The 26,658-nt window shown below is 45.6% G+C and overlaps 1 protein-coding gene across 1 annotated transcript in view; it reads right to left on the bottom strand.

The window, feature by feature from the left end:
* Positions 1 to 1,104: 1,104 nt before the first annotated feature.
* The window catches only part of LOC147033189 (A-type voltage-gated potassium channel KCND2-like), an 813,677-nt gene continuing 788,123 nt past the window's right edge, over positions 1,105 to 26,658 (bottom strand). Inside the window, exons 5-6 of the mRNA XM_085871312.1 lie at positions 26,281 to 26,546; positions 1,105 to 3,310 (exon numbers count right to left, since the gene is read on the bottom strand). Of these exons, the coding sequence (XP_085727438.1) occupies positions 3,121 to 3,310; positions 26,281 to 26,546 (456 nt within the window). The 3' untranslated portion in view covers positions 1,105 to 3,120. The remainder of the gene's footprint in view (positions 3,311 to 26,280; positions 26,547 to 26,658) is intronic.

Raw genomic sequence — 26,658 nt, 5'->3', positions numbered from 1 at the left:
CCAAAACTCTAAACTACAAGTGTAATCTCCCAAATCATTTCCTGCTAATGCACCTCAAAAGCAGAACAAGGTTCATGCTAAATCATCAATGACAACAGATAGAATAAAGGAAAGAATGCTACAACACACCGTACTGATAGTCACACTTTTCTTGCACCTATTTTTGTGAACACAATGGATATGACGGAATACTACCAGAAACTGCTACAACGGTAAAGTATGGTGCCTTTTTTAATGGAATTGTACCATAATGTGTGTGTGAAGTCCAATACAATGATGATGTTGTATGCACTGTATTGGTGCCACAACACAGGAGAGCAGTGTTCAGTGTGAGTGGTGCGTACGGTTTCCACTGTGACACCAGCAGTACCGTATGACCTGGCCATGAGACACTGCACATGGTTATGTTGTGCTATCATGATTCACGAGACTCTGCGCATGGGCACGTTTCAGGACCATGACCCCTTAGCCAATGCACAAATAAGCGACCTGGAGCAACAAGGGTGCACGACCCTTCATACGAACAAAAAAGTCGAACAATCAACTTTTCTAGGCTGTACGTGCAAAGTAGAGTAAAATGAGTGTTACGGCAATAATGCAGGAACGAAAGTTTAAAACAGAATGCTGATGTGGCTATAAATTTATCCAAGTTTCAAGTCGGACTATATACCAGGTACAATGGATTGTTCTACCCTATTTAAATTGCAAGTGGAAATAGGTAAGTCCACTATGTAACTCAACAGAGCAAATTTTGTTCAAAGACATCTTATGTAATTCTTCATTCTCATACAGCCAAACAGGAAGCGGTTGTGTACTAGCATAATAGTCATGTATGGTTAAAATTTTGCATCGCAATGCAGGTACCTTTTAGATACAGAAAGGCATCCCCAGGTGGCATCCATGTGTAAGATAGAATATATATATGAATATATATATATATATATATATATATATATGAATATATATATATATATATATATATATATATATATATATATATATATATATATATATATATATATATATATATATATATATATATATATATATATATATATATATATATATATATATATATATATATATAGAAAGAAATTGGAATTATAAAGGAGTCTGGAAACATCAGACATAGACGGGTACAGGGATATTGGCAGGACTTGTAGGTATCTTGTGTGTGGATGGGTGATGGTTTCTGGGGTTGGTGCAGTGCAGGCATGATGGGCCTCCTCTTGCACCAAAGTTCCTTGTATAATTAGAAGATTCAGGAAAAAATGAGGAAAAGAGAGAAAGATAGAACAGAGTGGATTTGGTAGGTATCAGTGTGGCATGTTCTGTGTGTCTCTTCCTGAGAACGTGTGCCGAGTTGCACACAAGGTTGTCTGCAGTTCAACGTCTGAGGCTAGGATTTAGTGATCAGTTGAAGATGGAGGATAAGCACGTGAGATTGAACCCTTTACCCTGTAAAACCCTTTTAGAGGGGGTCAACCTGAAGTGACACTTCCATCTTACAAAGCTGCCTCGGGACACCGCTTCAGCAACTCCATGAAGCCTTCCTTGATTGTGGTCTTTCATAAGGATGACACCTAATGCAAGTTATAACTTAATTTAGTAAATTCCCATAGGGTTTATGACAAAAAGTCACATGATTTGAAATTGATCAGCGACAAAAATTTGGGCTTGCATTGCGACTATAAAGTTTCACTGAAAGGGTTTGAAATATCCTAAACGTGCATAAAAGACTTTTCATATGATGTGTCTTGGAGTTTAAGTCAGAGTGAACCTTCTTCATTTGAACAACACAAACAGTGCTTTGAAGATCACGGAGGAGACATTAAGATAAATAATACAACACTTCATAACCCTCAATACAAGGGAAATGCAGCAGACCATAGGCCGCACTTAGGCTGAACAAGACAACCGTTGCAATCTCCAGCTCGCAGGCTGTAAAACGTGCACTGTTTAAATAGTGCTGTTTCTTGTATTATACAGGGAAATTGCAGTCCTAAAATCTTATCATTACCATGGAGTGCTTGTGGGTGTTGCAGTGAAAGTGGAAACTGTTAGTCCTCACTCGCCACACAAATACCCTTCAGATTGACCATGGTCACACCGAGGTACCGTGACTCGCAAAACAATGCCTATGGTTACACCAGCAGTACCATAACCCGGCCATGGGACATCGCACATAGTTATGTTGCGCTACCATGATTCACAAGACACTGCATGTGGTCTCGTTGCAGTACCGTGACTCTTTAGCCAACACACAAGCGACCTGGTGCAACGAGGGTGCACGAGCCTTCGTACAAACAGTAACGTCAACCAACCAACTTTTTCCAGGCTGTATCACAAAATTAGCGCAGACTGGAATTTTTCGGTTTGCCAAGACATTTGCATAACGTGCTCTACCCAAGAATTCCAGTGCTGGGTCGACTAGATCACATGTGAAACCGAACAGAGCGAAGAACTTCATTTCCTGCAGCATAGGAAAAAGAAATGCTAAAGGCACAGCAAAGGTGCCAGGGAGAGAGTCGTCTTACGGTCTCTAAGTCACTTTGCATGTGCACGCCTGGTCCAGCCACCATAATGCATCGTTATAGTCACCTCACTCCTCCTGTAAAAGAGTGACATGAACATAAACAAAGGCCCATGCATATGTTCACTAGATATGTTATCACGCTCGCTATGTATAACAATATGTATAATATGTACTGATGTGCGTTTTGGTCAGGCTTGTATTTGCCTTAAGGGATGACAAATCACACATGTAATGGCCTGTAAATTCTTCACTTCAGGTTAGGCCAGGTCAAACATTAGTTTTGTTGCAGTAGCCCGGAAGCCCACTACACATTTTTGGTCAAGGTCCAAGAAAGTGCCGAGGAGAAAATGGGAAAGGGTCAGCAACGTGGCCCACAATGCCTTCCGCCACTCCCTGCTATTCTGAGGTGCCACAGATGGCGAGACCTGTAAAGCCCCTAAAATACCTTCATATCCAACTAGGCAGCTCATTCTTAAGCACAAGGGAGCAACCCTTCTTCTTTGCTTCTTTGTCAGCCACTAGCCTCATCTATGAAGCACTGGCAATATGGCTGCCTTTTGATTGGGCAGAATGCCAACTCCCGCTCACAAGGCTGAGATCTTGATGATGCTGGGGCTGGTGAGGCATGGTAAGCCGGCACCTCCTGGAATACGAGGATACATCTCGCTTTCAGGTGTTGGCGTAGGCGTTGGGATGCTAATGATGGCCGTTGTCATGGCGACAGGGTCACAGTTCAGCCGCGTAGTCTCCAGCTTGGCATTGAGGCTCTCTCGCCTTATTGTATGACAGAAGATCAGGATATGGGCATGCAGATCGGGTGGAGAAAAGGATTTGGGAGGGTGCGGAGGGAGAGAAATTGAGCAATATCAGTTTATTTCCAAACTTGCAACTTTTATAATTTTCAGACTGTTCCATATATTACAGTTCACCGCTTAACTCCCAATACCTGACACAGGACTCAAGGTTGGAAGTTGTATCATATCCAGAATGAGAAAGCAAACGTTGACAGAAAAAAAAAGCAACATTTTTTATTTGTTTGAGTGTTTGAAACTTCAGTAAAGCTCGCCGAAGCAAATGTCTTCCTATATAGCTTCCACTCTTCTGCTTACTTTGCAGCTTGGATGCAGACACTCGCAATGCAATAAACTCTGACAAGACACCATCTGACCTCGATCACCATTCCTTCCCAGCGGATTCACACAAGGGAACCGAGGAAAAATGTATGACAAAGCTCAAAGTTTGAAAGTGTTACAGGCCGGAAGAGTTTATAACTGTCAGCTTTCCCAAACCGAGATCGATAACAATTCTCAGACCCCATCGATAACGGTCACAAAAATGAATGTTGCAAACCGTTTGAGCAAGTATAATTATCCCAAAGTTGAAGTGAAACAACGAGAGATTCAAAAACAAAACAAAAAAACTCTTTTGAAAGTGGATTGTAGCACATGAATAAACATGCTGTTTGAACAAACCAGACACAGTTATATCCCCTCTGCAGTACCTTACCTGTGGTAAGCTAATTACAAAGCACATAACACAGCACGAATCCATTCTGCGTGCAATTATATCATAACTAGGTGATATTTCAATTCACAAGGACTTCTTGCATCTCTTTCGACGATCAGCAAACGGGTTGAACGTACATGAGGAAGAAGTATATTGTGTAGCAATGAATAATTTAATGAAGGGGCATGTGAGCGAAAGCTCAGCATTATTTACTATGTGAACTACGTTAAACGAAGGTGTTCGAAGAGGCAGTTCCTAACTATGATGTTTGCGCAATAATGAACATGGTCTCTTTTGGTCATTTTCAACTGGTAGCCATGGAAACGTTGAATCACGTGATCAATAATTCTTCAATATCCATGCTTTGGATTTCTAAGGGGGGAAGGGAGCTCAAAATATCCTCTGGTCTTGCATTGCGTTATTGTACTTGAACAACCGAAAACGAGGCTTCACTTTATCTTGTTGTCAGAAGTGATAAATCATGGCTTCTCTGCTTATGAACTTGGAATGGAATGTCAATCAATGGAGCGGGGTGGTGCGGAATTTCTGGGATTCGTAAAAGGAATTCACGATGCAACCTTCTTCTACCAATGACACAGTGACATTTCTGGGACATTCAACTGACAAAGTTCTTCCTGGTAACATCAACGTGGTAAAGCTTTGTCCACCATAGCAATCTCAGATCCCACTTCAAGTCTGAGGATATTTTCTGCAATGCCATTGGTTGGACAGATACTCCAGCTACCGTAGTGCATCCATGATGGTAGTTTCATTGGACAATTCAGGCTTCGGTCTTTCTGGTAAACGATTGTCTTCATGAAAAACATTATACATTAATGTATTAACAACCCTTTGAACCCGAGTAGCCGTTTTACCAGCCGCTACTGAAACCTCCATATATCTACCTGAGCGGCTGTATTTTTCTCCAGAGCCCAGGGTGGGGGAGGTGAAAGTCCAAGGAGCTCAGGGTTTAAAGGGTTAAAGGTTGGGGCTGGCGGGATGGTCTAGTGGTATGCGCACTTGCCTCTGAGCTGTCTAGCCTGGGTTTGAATCCTGACCCAACTATAAACTGTCATCCTAGTGTTTCACAGGCAGGGTGATTCATAAATGTGTGTCCCATTCCTCGGATATTATGTGTCCATATAAATATATATATATATATATATATATATATATATATATATATATATATATATATATGTCCATATAAATATATATATATATATAAGTAAATAATAATAGTAATAATAATCAATATATAATTATATTTTATATAAATATATATCTAACAATATATATTTATTTAAAAAAGATATATAATTATGTTAGATATATTAATGCAATTATGAGATTCTCCTGACTTGGACCAACATCATGATGATGACCTCATCACGACGGCGTCATGCCTGCGAACCCTGAAGAGCATCCAGCAATTCATGTGAGGCAAAGTCAAAAGCTGTCACCAGGCAGATGAAAAGCAAGGTTACTGACCTGGTTTTGCCCTTCTTAGGGGTCATCATGACAACATATCACTGTTCCATCCACCTGGTGACTATTGCAGCAATTTTGGCTGAAATACTGGCCCTTGATGCCACACTGACTCTTACTGGTGAGGCCAGATTGTATTTGGCTCCAACAAGTGCCATCTGCCACATGCACATATTGTGTTACATTCACAAAAAACAACCAGGAAGCACCATTGATGTTATTTAGCAGTCGGGGAAAGTGTTAATGCAATTATGAAATTCTGCCTTGGACCAAAATCGAGATGATGACCTCATCATGACAGCGTCAAGCCTGCCAACCCTGAATGGCATCCAGCAGTTCATGATGCGATCAGTGGGTAAACCAAAACATATGGAGTGTGACGAGCACTCCCCTGATCTCCATTGGACATAGTCCTCACCATAAGTCAGGTGTGTCTGATGTTTAAACGACAAATGTGGTTATCATTGGTTAGACATTTATAGGTATGCTGTCCTGATGAAGACAAACAAGCCCAAAATCTGGAGCGATGGCTCTGATGTTGAACTGATAATGACTACCATATAATTTTTGTCTCTGACAAAGACACTGGGCCAAAGCCTCTGTGTTGGAGATGATGCTTTGGTGAGGACCGTTGTCCAAAAGGGATCAGTGGAGTGCTCTTCACACTCCACATGTTTCCATGCATATATATATATATATATATATATATATATATATATATATATATATATATATATATATATATATATATATATATATATATATATATATATATATATATATATATATATATATATATCACCATAGATTGTACATGAATGTACTATTCATTGTAGCATGGCACTACAACCATATTTACATCATAAAATAACATCTGCAATCTGTTCCTTCGAATAACCAAGTGTAATGTGCCCCGAACGGTTACTTTCTAAATATAAATACTGCTCGATGTCAAGACATCTGGAATCGATCCAGCGCAGAACTAGGCAGGTGGAGTCTGCAGCTGAAACCCCTAATTTGATCTCTGCACCAACTCATTCTTTCTTTCTGTGCCTTGCCTGCTGCAGCAATGCTGTCAGGAAATGTTCCTGTTCCATCTGTCATCATTGTGCTTACCATATGCCTGCCGTCCCAGCCTGATCATGTGAAAGATGCTCGCGGCATGCGACAGATGTCCGATTCACCCTTTTATCCATCAAACATGACACATCTTATGCTGCTATGAAGGACGGTCAGAAGTTGTTTTGTGACAGTTTTTCTTGTATAACAGTGCCTCTGGAAGGAGTGCAATTATTGGTGGATGCTGACTCCCACGTTAATCGCATTGTGCTCTTTGCATTCTTTACAATCATTTGTTTTTCGAAGGAAATGACTCTTGGTTCGGAGTTGCTCCACATGTTTTGCTGGTTCATGAGTTCCTCCCTCCAGCTAACCAAAGCTGTTTCCCAGACCAGACACTTTGTGTTTTACCGTTTTATTTTCATTTCTGTGTTGCTGCTCATTTTCGTCCAATTCTGTTAATTTTCTTTTCCAAACCATACCTTGTTATGTTTGAAATTCCTGTATCTGATAAACTCTGTCCTACTAGTGGAAGGCTTGGCTCGTCAGGTTGTTCCCCCCACCCCACACCCTCCTGGATGCCCCTCCCCCACCCACACCCTCCCAGCTTCACCCCTGCCCCACAACTCCCCCACCCCAAGCTTCGCATCAGACCCTCACCCTCTCAATTTACCCCAGCCCCACCCCCTCCCCCAAGCTTTGCCCTAGCCCCACCCCCTCCCCCCAAGCTTTGCCCCAGCCCTGCACCCTCCCAGATTCCCTCCCCTGCACCCTCACCTTGCTCCTTTCCACATTCCTGCACCCTACCAGCAGCTCTTCCTCCCCTGTCCTTAACTGCATGGACCTCAAACATCCTAGGTCTGTGCTTCAACATGGCAGATCTCAAAGTAAAAGCCACTGACATCATCTGTTTAACAGAATCCTTTCTCCCACAGGACATTACTGTTCTCCAGCCACTAAGGAGTCAGCTACTTAGTGTCTCTCCCTGGAAATGTCTCCTCTGGTTTGATGATACGTCTCCCTGTGGCAAGCCACGTCTTGTTGGCAGAGTCTCACTGTACATCAAGAAGTCCATCTCTCACTCTCCGTGTACTGCTCTTACACCACCCAAATCCCAGGAGTACCTCTGACTCCTTTCCCTCCGCTCCCTCCTCATGTTTGTCTGTGTATTGCACTGTCCTCCAAACAGTGATGACTCCATCTACATCTCACTCAGATTACATGGACCAACTTTTAATCTCTCATCCAAACCCTTTCTTCCTTTTATGTGGTGATTTAAATTGTCACCATGCCAAGTGGCTGGGTGCTGATACTTCTCTCATCAGCCAAGCAACGTTAGCAAAGAACTTCCGCAAATCCTTCCTTTTGGATTTCGTTATGATAAACTCTCCCCCCCCCCCCCCAAATGTCTCGTGTTCTTCCACTGCTCCAGTTGGTTAATTTGATCATGTGCTTGTGAAGGTCAACATCTCTACAACATCAGGGAACAGCCTCAGTGCTGGCGAGTCTGGTTGTTCACTCAGGCAAATTTGTAGGGACTGCAAGCAGCCATTGCACTTCGGGATTGGTCTCATATAATCTTCCACCCTTGATATTAATTGAGCCTGGAAATTCTTCCACAGAAACCTGCTCTGCCTTATGCACAGATTTATCCCATCCCATTTTCAGTTATCATACCCATCCACCCATCCATGGTGGACTGAATCCTGTCTCTTGAAACAATTTGGATTCTCTTGGAAGGCAAACCCGAGGGAAGGCAATCTCAGATCATTCCAAAAACTCCACAACAAGTGTGTGTACACTCTCAGGAGAGCCAGAAAACAACATCTGACCAGCTCCAAGATTGACCTTTCAAAATTGTCTCCCTCCTCTAAAACCTGGTGGCACCTTGTTAAGTCTGTCTCTGGAGTGTTCTCGTCCGGGAGCCCACTGAGGTTTAATCATAATTTTTGGTGCAAAAGATTTGGGGTGCACGATGTGTCCATGGGACCCGTGGGAGTCTGGGAAGGCGATTCTTAAGTGTCGCGTATGGTGCGTTTGGTTGTCAGCACCACCTGGATGAGCAGAAAAATCACTTTTAATCATAAATTTCGAGTGCAAACGCAATTCAAGCATGGATCGACAGATAAGTATGTACTGATTATAAATCAGCTACTTAAGAACAAAATCCATGGTGCATATCCAATTAAGAACACCATTAATTAGCATCAATTAGCACTTTTAATCATAATTTTCAGTGCAAGGTTAAAACAAGTGCCAAAGTGTAGAGCACAGTGACGCTAAACACAATCAAGTGCTTAAGAACGATTGTTATGGTGCGTTCCATGCTTAAGAACGGGTCAAAGGTCACCGTGGGGTCACCACATGACGTATGAGAGACTTTAATCATAATTTTGAGTGCAAGCGCAATTCAAGCATGGATCGACAGATAATCATGTACTGATTATAAATCAGCTACTTAAGAACAAAATCTATGGTGCATATCCAATTAAGAACACCATTAATTAGCATCAATTAGCACTTTTAACCATAATTTACAGTGCAAGGTTAAAACAAGTGCCAAAGTGTAGAGCACAGTGCCACTGAACACAATCAAGTACCTAAGAACGATTCTTATGGTGCGTTCCGTGCTTAAGTACGGGTCAAAGAGTTCGTGTGGGAGTTAGAAGCATTGACGTTCTAGTGTTTGAAATTGTTGCTTGTCAGTTACCTAAGGGTTTTTTGCTCCAGGGGTCTTTGCGGTCAATCTGTCGGTGAATTGCCGAGGGCGGGGATTCTACAGCAGACGAGACATGAACAAAACATAGCATCTCAGATCATATTTCTATTAACTGAGCAACAATTTAAACTCAACAAATTCGTTTTCTCCTCATTCCTCCTTCGTTTCCTCCGAACTCCGAACCCCAGCAATCTACAAGGTCATCTAACCAAACCTCAGGTGTGGCCCAAATTACGTCATGTCATGTTAGTCATGTTTTAGTACGTCATACCTCGACAAACTCCCTGTGTAGTTGTTGGCCTCCGCGAGGAACACTGAGTAAGCACTCTCGCACGGCGGCGTCAGCAGCTTTCCCAGTGTAAATGTTGTCCAGTGTTGGGGAGGTACTGGCGGTGGACGGTTCAAACGGATTGTACGTATCTGTGATCTGTTGCATGGCGTTACGTAGGTCACCACAATCTCGTTTCATGCATGCAGGTTTCAACTCGGCTGTTGCGTCTTCATGAACTGCAATTCCAATCATTTCCCGAACTGTGGCGATACATGCAGCCTGGGCCGACTTCGTTATCATCCACCGCAACCTGGCACTGAAGTTGTTGGTGGCGGATGATAACCCCATCATCCGCGATGCAGCGTTGGCATTAACAGTATGTTCGAAGGTTAGGTCCACCAGACATCGACTGAATGGATGGTCAGTCCTTCTCACAGTGAAGGCGCCTGCCTTCAGGATGTCACGAAGCCTGGGATGCGTCTCATCAATGTTGAGCAAGTCCAGTTGGAATTTGGAGAGCCAACGGGAGTCAGGTCAGGTCAGGTATGGGAGCATGTGCCAGAACAGCACGTCGCAGCGTCCACTTTCCGCCGGTACTCCAGGGGCCTCCGTCTGGCCATCCCCCAGGCAGATGCCAGGCCCATCCCCATCTCCTTGAGATGATGGTCAACCTGCTGCAACCATGAGGCACGTGGTCGGCCCACTGTCCTCCTCCACTCATGAGACTCCCTCGCTGAGAGAATCTGGTGAGCAGGATCAGCGTCAGGAAAACGAGCCACATGTCCATACAGCCGCAGCTGACGCTCACGGACTATGCAGGTAACAAATCTCATCCGAGTCTCTCTCAGCAACCGCTCGTTGGACACAAAATCCGACCAGCGATAGCCAAGGATTCTCCGAAGAGACCTGGTACCAAAGGAATTAAGTCTCCGTCTCAGATCCTTGGTCAAAGTCCAAGTCTCGCACCCATAGAGCAAGACTGGAAGTACCAAGGACCTGAAGACTCGGACTTTCGTCCTCCCGCACAGGTACCGGCAGCGCCACACCCCATGATCCAGTGAATCCATGACTCCCCAGGCCCGACCCAGACGTCTATTGACCTCCGGCTCACAACCTGCGGAGACATGAATATCACTGCCAAGGTAAGTGAATCTATCCACGACCTCAACATCCTCACCACAAACAGACACAGACAGGACAGCAGCATCCAAGATGTCATCGAAAGCCTGGATCTTAGTTTTGACCCAAGAAATCCGTAATCCCAACGGCTCCGACTCCTCATTCAGCACGTCGAGGGCCCCCAAAAGGATATCTAAGGTCTCCGCAAAGATGACTGCATCATCTGCAAAATCAAGGTCCGAGGTCTTGACATTCCCAAACGATGCACCGCAACTTGATCTCTCCGACATCCTCCCAAAAATCCAGTCCATACAAGTGCTGAAAAGTGTGGGGGCAAGTACACATCCCTGACGAACTCCAGAATCAACTGAAAATAAGTCAGAGATGGTACCACCACACTTCACAGCACTCTCAGTACCAGAGTAGAGTTCAGACATCAGTTCGATCAGTTTCGGTGGCACTCCACGAAGACCAAGAATCCTCCAGAGGACATCCCGATTCACTGAATCGAACGCTTTACAGAGATCAACATAGGCTGCAAGCAGCCCCTGCCGAAACTCTCGTCTGCGTTCGGTGAGGACACGAAGGGCAAGGATACGGTCAATCATTGACCTCTTTTGTGTAAAGCCTGACTGCTCTGGAAGCTGGTGCTCAAAGCAGATGGTGGCGAACCCTATCAAGAATTATCTGAGCAAAGACCTTGCCCGGCACTGAGAGCAGCGTCACCCCTCGGTAGTTGTTGCAGTCTTGGCGATCACCCTTCCCTTTCCAGAGAGGGACAACAAGGCCCCTCTTCCAGTCAGTTGGGATGATGCCTGTGTTCCAGGCAGAGCACAAAACTGCATGCAACGACAAGAGTGCAGCATTTCCACCAGCCTTGAGAAGTTCAGCATGGATGCCACAGATCCCTGGAGCTTTGCCCCGTTTCAACTGGTTCACCGCAGCCCGTGTTTCCACAAGCGAAGGTGGACCACAGTTGATTTGAGGGTCAGCAACAGGGATTGCAACACCCTTGACGTCCAACTCGACAGCTGTGGGATCAGCCTGGTACAACCGCTCAAAGTAACCGGCCCAGCGGGCCTTCACTTCAGACTCCTCTGTCAAGAGCCTACCACTCTCTCCTCGAACTGCAGTGCTCCGAGGGATGGGCTTGGATGAACGTAATGCGCGAATTCCCCTGTAAGCGGGACGAGAATCACCTGTCCACAGGTGATGCTCTACCCCCTCACAGATTCCTCGCACATAGGCCTCCTTGTCCACCCTCAGTGCACGTACAGTTTTACGCCTCAGCTCCCTGAACAGCTCAGCTCTGCCATTCAGCCTGGCCCTGCGACTCTGGTCAATGGTATCCAGTGTCCCTTGAGAGACAAAATTCTTCTTTGCCCTGCGGTGAACTCCAAGGCATCCACCGGCAACATCAAGGACGGTGGTCTTGAAGGTGCTCCACAACTCTTCAGGACCCCCCAAAGCACCCAGACCCCCCAAGTGTCCACTCAGCCTGTTTGCAAACTCCTCAGCTACTCTCTCATCCCTGAGCTTGGCAACATCCAGCCTAGGCTGGGATGGTACCATTCTCCAGGATTTAAGGTGCAGCTTTAGAGTTGCTACAACAAGCCTGTGGTCAGTATTGAGGAACTGAGCACTCCGGTAGACCCTGCAGTTCTGGATCATCCTCCAACGACCGTCAATGAGGACATGGTCAATCTCCTTTGCCACACCGCCAGCGTTGGAATACCAAGTCCAGCGATGAGCTTGTGGGCGCTGAAACCATGAACCAGCCACCCTAAGTCCATGACTTCTTGCAAAGTCAAGGAACTTAGTGCTATTCTGGTTCATAGTTCCTGACCCATGGGGACCAACACACACCTCATAACCATCCCTATCAGTTCCAGTCGATGCATTGAAATCCCCCAAGACTAGAAGTGTATCTCGTCTGGGGCACTGATCAACCACAGACTCGAGTGTGGCGTAGAATGTGTCCTTCACGGTGAGATCACTCGCCTCAGTCGGAGCATAAACAGAGACCAGGGAAATGACACCTAAGGAGTGGTGAATCCTTAATCTCATAATACGCTCGTTGACCGGTGTTACCTCAATTATCATTGGGGTCAGCTTATTGGACACAGCTACAGCAACTCCTTGGGTATGGTAACCATCAGAGCGACCAGACCAATAGTAGGTGTAACCACCCACCATTATCTCGCCGCAATCCGGTCTCCGAACCTCAGAGAGAGCTGCAATCCCGATGTCCAAACGCTTGAGCTCAGATGATAACAGAGACAGGTGATCATCCTCTCTTAGGGATAGGACATTCCAGGCACCCACCCGAAGGGACCACCTCAGGTTAACCCAAGGAGACCGGCGTCTGGTGGACGACACCTCAGCACCACTCCGACACACTCTCCCGCAATCTGACCCAGGGATGTTACCCCGTGGTTTCCCTCCTATCAAAGATTGGGGGTCCCGAAGGCTTTGCCCCAATCCTGTCATCCGGTGAGCTGCCCTGCGAAGGGAAGCTGCACAAGAGGTACTCCCACGGAGTGGGTTTTCAGATTTTTTTGCGTTTTTGCGTATTTACGTTTTGCGGAATGAAGGGTTTTACGGTGGCCGGAGTGCAAATCCTGCCACCAACCTCCTAATAAGAAGTAACCCAACTGCAGGAGGACATCCGCAGACATAGTTGGGCACTAGATATGGATGGCCGTTGGCTCACAAGGAGCTCCTCCGCCCTTTGACGGGAGTAATTGAGGGAGTAATTGACATGATTTGTCACGAAGAATAATGCTATGACTTCCATGAGTGTGTATGTGAACAGATCGATGTCGTTACTCCTGATTGCACGTTCGAGGTCATGGTAAGCCTGTATGTATGCGACATACATCAGCCAGAACTGTGCGGTGGCACCATGCGCTCCCAGTCGCGTCTGTTCAGTGAAGCGGCCATACGACTCCGCACAATCTTTGAACAGATCGGACAATTCAATTTCCTGGGATATATTTGCTCCTGGGGTGAATTCAAATTCTTGCAACATGTCCCTGATCTCATCTTTGGACTCGTATGTGGCCAGGAATGCATTGAAGTGTTGCGTTTTGAACGCGAGGGCGAGGATCGGATGGAGGCGCTTGCACCTATTGAAGTGTTTTCCGTCTAAGAATCCTCTCAACGATCCTGGTGCGAGTGCACCGCATTCTGTCAGCATCTTCGGTCTGCCGGATTCTGCAATGAGCTTGCCAATTGCCTTGAAAAATGCCATCTCAATGTGGAAAGCACTTGGCATAATAAATATGTTGTCGTACTGGGGACTTTCCGTTACCTGTTTCTGGAGAGCCGGTTTGGCTGCATTCAGGTCATACATGAGGAAGGCGTATTTCTGATTGCATTCGTGGGCACATTTCTGAGCTCTTTTCATGGTCTCCCGTACAACTGCCAGGGCAGTGATCAGCTCCTGGATGTTCCCCATGTATAGTACCACCTGTTTTGGAAGGTTGGCGACGTAGAACTTGGAGTTGAAACCAACCCACATTGGAATATTCTCGATTTGCAGTGCGTGATGCATGAGCCAAAGAAGATCCAACTTCCGTCCTTTCCTGCTTACGTCTTGCTGATTCCATATATCCGCGACATTGTAGCTGAAGACCGACATCTTCGGTATCTTCCGGTATGGCTCAAGTGACAGCTGATTGACGTCTCGTTTTCTCTTTCTTGATTTGCGCTGTCGTGACGACAGTTGTGAAGATGGCTGTGTTGCGCACTGCAGATTATCAGGTGTTGCATTACATGATGCGCTGCCTTCAACCTGGTACAATATTCCCATCGTGTCATGTAAGGTGTCTGCCCTGGACAACATGTTTGACAGTTCATCGAAGTTATCAAACGCTACTCCCGTAGGCAGGTTCGGGACGGTGCTGTCGGGACATGTCTGTTCTTTTTCATGGATGGCGTATCCCACAGCTGTTTCTAGTTCTTCAACAGCCGAGCAGTTCAGACAGTGCCCAAATCAATTGAGCATGGTAACGAGCTGTTTGCTCCCTGTCATTGAATTGAATTCACAGCGATACCAAGAGCGACGTGCTTTTTTGGCTTCACGTTTCCTCTTCCCACCACAAACAGGGAATCTTGACTTGTTGACTAGGAGAATAGTCTAACTCTCCATGTGACGATCTGGATTTGGTCCACCATATAGTACGCTGAAGAATGTTGACAGTAATTCGGGTGGAATTGCTGCACATGAGTGTAGATCATTCAACGTTGGAGAATCAGGAAACTCTGTTTGGCACATTCTTGATGAGCTGCCGAAGGATTAATGTTGCTTTTGTCATCGTACCTTCTGGTGTGGCCGCGGAGTCGTACACGACACGGACAGCATCATCGGCCATGTCGGCGGTGTACAAAATTACGCCGGACTTCTTACCTACTGGGCACTGCGCCTTTAAACGTTCGCCGAATTTCTTCATGATCACCTTCATCAGGTATTGCGCGGTCTGTAGTGGCTTCTCATCGACGTCAACACACATATCCACGTACCGAGCATATATAGACGTCAGCAATTCTGGTCGTTTGTTTTGGATTACGGACTGCTCAATATAGAAACTAATCATATCAATACCCATGCTATTACGTTCACTCTTCAAAGCTGCCTTGGACGCCGCAGCCAAGAAATCCTTCCGACAGCTATGATGCTAACGAACCTCCTTTACTACGAAGTCTACATCGGAGAATTTAACTACCAGCTGTTCATCTCCTAAGATCTGTGCGGCTTCCTTGATTTTAGTTTTGGTGTGTTTGGTGAGACACTCACCGGTTACCTCAATTTGACCCTTTCTATTCTTGCGCTCTTTGCTGCACATTACACACTCTTTTGGAAATATTCCTGATGTCGACGCCATCGGCGAATGAGGTTCTACAGCAGACCGCAAAAGAGGTTTGGGGGCCAGATTGGCAGGTGGCATCACCACAGTCCTCTGAGGAACTGCAGTGATGTTCTTGTAACATCGACTGTGGTAACCATCAGTTTCTGTGGGTTCACTTGGTAGTGATTTGATTACATTACAATACCGAGATGTGAAAAAGTTCTGCTTTTCTCCATGGATAATGGATGTTCTCTGTACTACGGCCCACTGATCAGCGTTAAATGACAGTATGCCCTCACTTGATGCCTTGCCTTTCTAATCGATGTGCAGGATGCAGCGTTTTGCAGCATTCGTGTCTGATGTGTCTGCAACAAAAAGCGAGACTTCTCACTAATCTCAGCTCAACAATTACAGTATATTAACAGTGACAAAAGGTAGCGTGAGAGATGGATGAACATTAACAGTTGAAGGCCGCATCATAATGGGTAGTCAAAGGAATTGTGTGGAAGTTATAGACGAAGTATATACGAGTTCACATGAGTCAATTTTCATCGAGGATCCAGAATATGCAACTGACATTGTGTATAAAGTGTCATCTGCTTACCACGTGGCGTCTCATTCTGGATGTCGGGCGTAACGGCCGACTCGTGTGACGTATCGGCCATATGGTGGGGCGTAAGGGCTGACTCGTGTGACGTATCGGCCATATGGTGGGGCGTAACGGCCGACTCGTGTGACGTATCGGCCATATGGTGTGACGTAACGGCCGACTCGTGTGACGTATCGGCCGGGTGATCTGGTGTTCTGGCAGACTCATTGCCTGTATCCTGGATGCCGTGGCATCCTAACATGAAAATCAATGAAACATGTATAATAATTCATCAATAGAAGTTCACAGAGACAAGGATTGAGATCAGGGCCGTGACATGGCTGTATGGGGATAGAGCAGACGCCGTTCATAAAAGCGCCTGCTCTACTTCCGGGTTATTTTGACCCCAACCCCCTCCAGACCCCCTGTCCAGATTTGACTAAGACTACCATAGTAGATTTCTCCAGCTATTGCCCAAAAATGATTTTTGACGAGAAATATAGAAAACTTACCATCCTTTTTGTTGGACATGATGATGCATACCCGGCCGGCACGATGTGTGGTCCCATTCTGGCCTTCGCCAACAATAGCGTTATACGTCATATATAGGCAGCGCAGCAACGGTAGCCTAAGTAGCTACGTAAGAACACAGCATGCTGACAGACACGCTTTCATTCTTATGCATGACTTCCAAGAAAACACCAAAACCCATTCATGCGTGTGCTGAAATTTCCCTAAGCATCGTTCACACAGGGAGGCAGCCTGGTGTTGGCTTTGTGGTTAGGGTGGCGGCTTGGAATCCTAGGGTCCTGAGTTCAAGCCCCGTCGGCCGCTGAATTACAATACACCAGGAGGTTGACTCAGCCTGTCATCCTTCCGAGGTCGGCGAAATGAGTACCAGTTCCAGTGTGTGTACTGGTCGAGGGGCACTGCATCAGCGACACAGTCGCGCTTCAAGAAATGATAGCTACCCTGGCAGCTAAGCTGCCATACGACCACCACCACACAGGGAGGCACACATTGACACGGTGACCTTTGACCCGTTCTTAAGCACGGAAAGCACCATAAGAATCGTTCTTAAGCACTTGATTGTGTTTAGCATCACTGTGCTCTTCACTTTGGCACTTGTTTTAACCTTGCACTCAAAATTATGATTAAAAGTGCTAATTGATGCTAATTAATGGTGTTCTTAATTTGATATGCACCATGGATTTTATTGTTAAGGAGCTGATTTATAATCAGTACATAATTATCTGTCAATCCATGCTTGAATTGCACTTGCACTCAAAATTATGATTAAAAGTGATTTTTCTGTTCATCCAGGTGGTGCTGACAACCACACGCACCATACACGACACTTAATAATCGCCTTCCCAGACTCTCACGGGTCCCATGGGTATATCCCGCATCCCAAACCTTTTGCACCAAAAATTATGATTAAACCTCAGTGGGCTCCCAGACTATTCTCCCCTTCCATCTTCAAATGCCACCACAGCCGACTCTGCGCGTGAGAAGTCTGAATGCCTCAATTATCTGTTTGATTCCGAATCTTGTGTCCCAAACCCCTCACTTTCTGCATCCACTGTACCCAATTCTGACAACTCTCGACTCTGAGTCTGCCACTGGACTGGGCAGCATCATCTCACATGTCCTATAAACCTACTCTGCTGCTCTTGTTTCTTCATCTCTCTGCCCTTTCACCCGTTCATTTGCTCAAAGTCATATTCCATCAGCTTGGAAGTTGTAAGTCAGCCAACGTCACCACATTACATAAAAGGTGCGAAAATGGATCACTCTAACTACAGACTTATTACTTTACTTCCAATCATCAGCAAGCTCATGGCTCCATCATTAGAATTGACATAAAGTCATTCCTTTTCTCCAACGACTTCATCTCGAATCATCAATTCGGATTCAGACCAGGTCACTATACCTTGGACATGATGTTTCTACTCTTCCAACAATGGATGGAGGCACTTAATATCAGAAATGAGATCAGGGCATCTCTCTGGACATATCTCGAACATTCTACACAGTCTGGCAGCCCCGCCTTGCTCTCTAAACTCTCTGTCTATGGCATCCAAGGCCAACTCCACACATGGGTTACTGACTTTATTCTCATTGCCAATGCCACACACCCCCTCAGCCGCAGGACCAGCTTCATCGCTTATTGGTGAATCATCAGTGACAGCGTAAACAGAAGCGTGCACCACCAAGGCTCCCAAGCATGTACCATGTACAATGTCAATAGCAGTAAACATGTAAATGAATGCAAGACCCAACTAGAGGGGGAGCACTCGGTAGAGTGCAAAACCTCCGCCGCCAATACTGCTAGGTCACTCAAGTGAACCTGATACCCTATTCATTCAATTTGATGTCAACAGTGCTCACAGAGTTATAGTTTGCAACTTTCCCTTTTACTTTTAACTTTTACATACTCAATTCATTCGTCATAACTAGATTCCTTGAGACAGAAATTGATTTTACGTGGGTATATCCACCTGAAGTTCCAAAGTCAGCCGCAATTATAATTTTGGCATGTTTTTTTGTTGGAAATCACTTAAAACATGTAGAAATGCAAAAAAAAAAAATTCTAATATTTTTTCAATGGCCGCCATATTGGATTTTGGACCAAGTCCAAAATCTAATGTCATGATCCTTGGACCAGACCTAACCCCCCCCCCCACCAAGTTTCGTCGAAATCCGTCAAGGAGTTTTTCTGTAATACTGTTCACAAACAAACAAACAAAAAAACAAACAGAAAGGGGTGAAAACAGTAACCTCCATCCATCTTCGATGGCGGAGGTTAATTACATCTCTCACTCATAACTGATGACTTGCTAATAAGTGATGAAACCTGTCCCATGGCTGAGGGGGTTTGTAGCATTAGGATTCTCATGTATGTAGTCCTTGTGAATGTTTTGTTGCTGTCGAGGAACTTGGGGAGAGTTTGAAACAGCAAAGGGCTTACCTTGTGTTGCTGCTCATTTTCATCCAATTTTCTTTGCCAAACCATACCTTGTTTTGTTGAAGTGTTTTCATGGTTGCTTTATGCATTTTCCTTCAGTTAAGGCGCTGTCACACCTTGACGATTTAGCCAGCAATGGCAACGTATAAAAATGTATGTAAAACGTTGGCGTACGCTGAAATTTTGATGCTTTTTAAAAAAAGTTTTGGTCGTATTCATAACATGTTGGTCGTATGCATAACATATTAGTAATGGGCACAGAACGTTTCATTGTCTTATAGATAACTTATACCAACGAATGCTTTGCCTGTTGTCGGCGTTCACAACCTCTGTCCAACGATAGTTTAACTTAGGCATAGCGCGCTGCACGTATCGCTGACGAACTCGTGGCGTAGCCTGTTAAAAACCTGCCGCACGCCGATTTAAATCATAACCGCCTGAGAATTGGAAGTGTCAACATCGCAGTCACACCTTGACGATTTAGCCAGCGTATGCCGACGTATGAGAAATGTGTCTAAAACGCTGGCACACGTCGAATACGGTATGGGTAAGTTGTGTATACGTTAAGAGCACGCTGAAAAACGATGAAGTACGCTGTCATATTTCGTGGTACGTTTAGTACGTCGTGAAATTTCAAGCATGCTGAAAATTTTACGACGTACTCGCCATATGGCTCACACGTTCCGCTATGCTGGGAATAAGTTGTAGGCACGATATGCGATCGTTGACACACGTCGACAAGTTCCTTGTAAGTTACTCATAAGTCGAAACACGTCGAGGTAATGTATAGCGTACCCGAAACTTATTTTCTCCGTCAAGGCACATTTTCTTTTTTTCTCCTTGGCTCCGTGAAGGCACGTGACAAAATATCTGAAGTTGTTGTTGCTGTTTTTTTTTAGTCTATCACGAATTTTAAAATATATTCGGACATATGCTTTTAAGTTTCGACGTCGACGTGACAATATCCTCAAACAGAAAATATTCACAGAGGAGGAACTAAGAATAAGACATGAGCAAACTGAAGAGGCAATCGGACGTGACGTAATGGCACGTGACGAAATATCGGAAGTTATTGTTGTTGTTTTTTTTTTTTAAACGCTGCCAATACGCCATTATACGGTAGCTATAAATTAGAAACACGTTCAGTAAGTTCTGTGGTCGTCTGGAAGACGTCAATCAAATACGTCTACATACGTCAATATGCGTTGGAGGTACGTTACACATAGGTTCAAAGCACGTTACTCATAGGTTATAAATAAGTTTCGGGAACGCTAATCATTACCTCGACGTGTTTCGACTTATGAGTAACTTACAAGTAACGTGTGTCAACGATCGCATAACGTGCCTACAACTTATGGCCAGCGTAGCGGAATGTGTGAGTCATACGCTGGCATACGTCGTAAAATTTCAAGCATGCTAAAATTTGAGGACAACCGCAAAGTACAACGACGAAAGCCAGCGTACTACGACGTATGGCAGTGTTTTTCAGCGTGCTCTTAACGTATACAAACTTACCCATAACGTATTCGACGTGTGCTGGCGTTTTAGCCCAATTTTGTATATGTCAGGCATACGTTGGCGAAATCGTCAAGGTGTGACAGGGCCTTTAGAAGAGCATGGGACGGGTCAATTTATTTATGGCATCCAAGGCCAACTCCAACTGGAGGGTTATTCCCTCCAGTGACAGGTGAGAGAAGTGATTGCTTCTTTTTTTCATTTATATGTTGACTCGGAGACCTTATAGGTTCGGAGACCTTATAGGTTCGGAGACCGGATTGCGGCGAGATAATGGTGGGTGGTTACACCTACTATTGGTCTGGTCACTCTGATGGTTACCATACTCAAGGAGTTGCTGTGGCTGTGTCCAATAAGCTGACCCCAATGATAATTGAGGTAACACCGGTCAACGAGCGTATTATGAGACTAAGGATTCGTCACTCCTGAGGTGTCATTTCCCTGGTCTCTGTCTATGCTCCGACTGAGGCGAGTGACCTTACCGTGAAGGACACATTCTACGCCACGCTCGAGTTTGTGGTTGATCAGTGCCCCAGACGAGACACACTTCTAGTCTTGGGGGATTTCAATGCATCGACTGGAACTGATAGGGATGGTTATGAGACATGTGTTGGTCCCCTTGGGTCAGGAACTATGAACCAGAATAGCACTAAGTTCCTTGACTTTGCAAGAAGTCATGGACTTAGGGTGGCTGGTTCATGGTTTCAGCGCCCACAAGCTCATCACTGGACTTGGTATTCCAACGCTGGTGGTGTGGTAAAGGAGATTGACCATGTCCTCGTTGATGGTCGCTGGAGGATGATCCAGAACTGCAAGGTCCACCGGAGTGCTCAGTTCCTCAATACTGACCACGGGCTTGTTGTGGCAACTCTAAAGCTGCACCTTAAATCCTGGAGAATGGTACCATCCCAGCCTAGGCTGGATGTTGGCAAGCTCAAGAATGAGAGAGTAGCTGAGGAGTTTGCGAACAGGCTGAGTGGACATTTGGGGTGTCTGGGTGCTTTGGGGGGTCCTGGAGAGTTATGGAGTACCTTCAAGACCACCGTCCTTGATGTTGCCGGTGGATGTCTTGGAACTCATCGCAGCGCAAAGAAGAATTTTGTCTCTCAAGGGACACTGGATACCATTGACCAGAGTCACAGGGCCAGGCTGAATGGCAGAGCTTAGCTGTTCAGGGAGCTGAGGCGTAAAATTGTACGTGCACTAAGGGTGGACAAGGAGGCCTATGTGCGAGGAATCTGTGAGGGGGTAGAGCATCACCTGTGGACAGGTGATTCTTGTCCCGCTTACAGGGGAATTCGCGCATTGCGTTCATCCAAGCCCATCCCTGGGAGCACTGCAGTGAAAGTAGAGAGTGGTAGGCTCTTGACAGAGGAGTCTGAAGTGAAGGCCCGCTGGGCCGGTTACTTTGAGCGGTTGTACCAAGCTGATCCACCAGCTGTCGAGATGGACGTCAAGGGTGTTACAATCCCTGTTGCTGACCCTCCAATCAACTGTGGTCCACCTTCGCTTGTGGAAACGAGGGCTGTGGTGAACCGGTTGAAACGGGGTAAAGCTCCAGAGATCTGTGGCATCCATGCTGAACTTCTCAAGGCTGGTGGAAATGCTGCACTCGTGTCGTTGCATGCAGTTTTGTGCTCTGCCTGGAACACAGGCATCATCCCAACTGATTGGAAGAGGGGCCTTGTTGTCCCTCTCTGGAAAGGGAAGGGTGATTGCCAAGACTGCAACAACTACCGAGGGGTAACACTGCTCTCAGTGCCGGGCAAGGTCTTTGCTCGGATAATTCTTGATAGGGTTCGCCACCATCTGCTTGAGCACCAGCGTCCAGAGCAGTCAGGCTTTACACCAAAAGAGGTCAACGATTGACCGTATCCTTGCTCTTCGTGTCCTCACCAAACGCAGACGAGAGTTTTGGCAGGGGCTGCTTGCAACCTATGTTGATCTCTGTAAATCGTTCGATTCAGTGAATCGGGATTGCCCTCTGGAGGATTCTTGGTCTTCGTGGGGTGCCACCAAAACTGATTGATCTGATGTTTGAACTCTACTCCGGTACTGAGAGTGCTGTGAAGTGTGGTGGTACCATCTCTGAATTATTTCCAGTTGTTACTGGAGTTCATCAGGGTTGTGTACTGGCCCCCACACTTTTCAGCACTTGTATGGACTGGATTTTAGGGAGGATGTCGGAAAGATCAAGCTGCGGTGCATCGTTTGGGAATGTCAAGATCTCGGACCTTGATTTTGCAGATGATGCAGTCATCTTTGCGGAGACTTTAGATATCCTTTTGGGGGGCCTCGAGGTGCTGAATGAGGAGTCGGAGCTGCTGGGATTTCGGGTTTCTTGGGTTAAAACTAAGATCCAGGCTTTCAATGGCATCTTGGATGCTGCTGTTCTGTCTTGTGTCTGTTTTTGGTGAGGATGTTGAGGTCGTGGAGAGATTCACTTACCTTGGCAGTGATATTCATGTCTCTGCTGGCTGTGAGTCAGAGGTCAATAGACGTCTGGGTCGGGCCTGGGGAGTCATGGATTCACTGGATCATGGGGTGTGGCGCTGCCGGTACCTGTGCGGGAGGACGAAAGTCCGAGTCTTCAGGTCCTTGGTACTTCCAGTCTTGCTCTATGGATGTGAGACTTGGACTCTGACCAAGGATCTGAGACAGAGACTTAATTCCTTTGGAACCAGGTCTCTTCGGAGAATCCTTGGCTGTCGCTGGTCAGATTTTGTGTCCAACGAGCGGTTGCTGAGAGAGACTCGGATGAGATTTGTTACCTGCATGGTCCGTGTGCGTCAGTTGCGGCTGTATGGACCTGTGGCTCGTTTTCCTGATGCTGATCCTGCTCACCAGATTCTCTCAGCGAGGGAGTCTCGTGAGTGGAGGAGGCCAATGGGCCGACCACATGCCTCCTGGTTGCAGCAAGTTGACCAGCATCTCAAGGAGATGGGGATGGGCCTGGCATCTGCCTGGGGGAAGGCCAGACGGAGGCCCCTGGAGTACCGGCGGAAAGTGGACGCAGCGATGCGCTGTTCTGGCACATGCTCCCATATCTGACCTGACCTGATCAGTGACAGCGTAAACAGAAGTGTGCACCACCAAGGCTCCCAAGCATGTACCATGTACAATGTCAATAGCAGTAAACATGTAAATGAAAGCAAGACCCAATTACATCTCTCACTCATAACTGATGACTTGCTTATAAGTGATGAAACCTGTCCCGTGGCTGAGGGGGTTTGTAGCATTAGGATTCTCATGTATGTAGTCCTTGTGAATGTTTTGTTGCTGTCGAGGAACTTGGGGAGAGTTTGAAACAGCAAAGGGCTTACCTTGTGTTGCTCATTTTCATCCAATTCTCTCCAATTTTCTTTGCCAAACCATACCTTGTTTTGTTGAAGTGTTTTCATGGTTACTTTATGCATTTTCCTTCAGTTAGAAGAGCATGGGACGGGTCAATTTATTTATGGCATCCAAGGCCAACTCCAACTGGAGGGTTATTCCCTCCAGTGACAGGTGAGAGAAGTGATTGCGTCTTCTTTTCATTTATATGTTGACTGCAATTGACATTGCATGTGGTACATGATTGGGAGCCTTGGTGGTGTTTGTTTCTGTCTGCAGTGTCGCCGCCGACTCACTAATAAGTGATGAAACCGGTCTGGCGGCTGAGCGGGCATGTCGCATTGGGATTATTATGTATGTACCACTTGTGAATATCTGAGCTGTGGAGGAACCCAGGTAGTGTTTGAAACAGCAAAGGGCTTAGCTTGCGTAGCTTTTCATGGTTGCTTTATGCAGCTTTCTTCAGAGAGACCTGTGTGATACATTTGATTGCTGGTGGACGCTAAAGATACCTTGGTGTCTTTGACGAAGTGTAGCAATTGCTGGCGTTCTTGCCAAATTCTAAAATCCTGCCCAAACTTGGCTGGGAGAGGATGTGGCCACAACCGAGTCGATTTACCCATTGACATGTTAGAGTGGCGTCCCTACGATCGATTAGGTCATGGGATGGATGACGATGATGATGATGATTATGATGATATGTTTCGTTAGGAATTAGGAGTTTTTTAAAAAACATGCAATAAGATGACAGGTTTCTGATTAATATTATTATGATGAGGAAGAAGCAGTGGTAGGGCATCTGCAGTGCAGTTAGGTTGGAGTTATAAAGGTACTTGAAGGTAGGATAATCGGTCGCTGTGGAAGAGGCTGGAAGTGTATATCTCTCACTGATCAACTTAAGAACGGAAACCCTTACTGCAACCTTCATTTTGTTCAACATAATTACATGGCAAGTGCCATTCTGATATACCTTGCATGGGCAAGTTGACCGAGTCACATGATGCCATTGGGAGGAGACTTCACAAAGGGTGAACGATGCTTGCAGTCCTGGATGAAAACCATTCGGTGATGCAAACTTAAGATCTGAGACTTGCCTATTTAGTGGATATGCTAGTAGGTGATGCCTTCAGTTTTAAGTATCTGGAATAAGAACATTGTACAGGTAAAATAGTATCACAGCACATTATTTACTCCTCTCCTCCTCCCATGTGACAGCTTCTATCTTGCTTGAGGCTCAGCATGCATGGTGAGCATCTCAGAAACACTGTGCTCTCACCTTTCAGATAAATGATTTCAAGATCATTGTGATGGAAAAAAAAAATCCCAACGGTCGATTTCGCCGTCAATGGTTGAAATTCCCTTCTGATTTTGCAATGTCAATTTCAGCTTGCAACATCAGTCTTCAGGTGTGCTCAATAAGTATTCAGTAAATAAGATAAACCTCTGTTATATATTTTTAAACAGCTCAAGATGAGAACACAAGGTAATTTGACAACAAAGATTAAAGGTCTTCGTCTTTTTTCATGTTTCACATGGCTGTGAGGTAGCATCATTTGCAAGGGGCGCAGCTCGGCCACTGATGTAGATTAGAGCAGGAATTTGGAATTTGGTCTGGGTGCCGTCGATAGCTCGCCGAGACTTAAAATAAAAGGTAAATTATGAGCTTGATTTCGCAACTCTTAATATTATCATGTCCAACTGGATATGTGCTCTATTCTCTTATGTAATGAGCTTATATCATGTATACAAAGGGGAAGTAAAATGTGTTGGGATTTGAAGGGGAGGGGTTTCAAAGAGATCGGCATCGGCATCTCAAGAAGATGGGAATGGGCCAGGCATCTACCTGGGGGATTCCCAGGACTGGCGGACAGTGGACACAGCGACGCGCTACACCGGCACATGCTACCAGACCCGCCCTGACCTGAATAGGTCTCTACAAGGTGTAATCAAGGACTACTAGCTAACAGAGACAGTGTTGGGATGTTATATGAAGAACCTTCTTGTGATGGTTTGAGTGGATGTACAATAAAAGCCATACGACTCCTTTTCTATACTTGTCATACATTTTTTTCCTGCCAGCAATAACATCTTAATCTACTAATATTAATACAAGTAACTGAAATAATTTGAACATTCACAAAGCAAATTAAAAAGTGTAATGAAAGTGTTTTTTTTTTTTCCTGTAGAATCTACTCGAGAAAATCAATCTAATGTTTTATGAATGAATCTCAATCTTCACATCCAACTTCTTGTTTTTTACCTCTTCACTTAGCATTGCCCTCAAATGCTATGGCAGTAGACAAACCCACTCCCCATCAATATCGTACCTGTATGGTCTCTCCAGTGAGCGGATCTGGATGGTGCTCAGTTCCTGGGCACTGTCTCCCCGACTCCCGGCGATGCTGTCTCCTCGGCTTCCTCCTTGCGTCGAGTTGGGAAGTCGCAAAGACTTATTTGACCTCCGAGAGCAGCAGGTGCCGGTTACACCGCCGCTGCATGTGGAAAGCGAGGGGCTGCGACTTGGTATCCGACCACTTCCAGACCCCTCCAAACAATTCTCCTCGTACATTTTGTCATCTCCAAATTCGTGGTTCTAAGAAGGGGGCAGAAAAATGGGTCGGGGGAGGGAGGGGTGTGGGGAAAGTGGTGTAAAGGGCAAGAACATTTGATGGACTTGAGAAGATATGGTTGTCGGCATTTGTTTC

The sequence above is a fragment of the Eptatretus burgeri genome, chromosome 2 (genome assembly GCF_056783735.1).
Source record: "Eptatretus burgeri isolate ZD-2024b chromosome 2, Ebu_testis_v1, whole genome shotgun sequence".
Lineage (NCBI taxonomy): Eukaryota > Metazoa > Chordata > Myxini > Myxiniformes > Myxinidae > Eptatretus > Eptatretus burgeri.
This window is presented reverse-complemented; position numbering and strand designations above follow the sequence as displayed.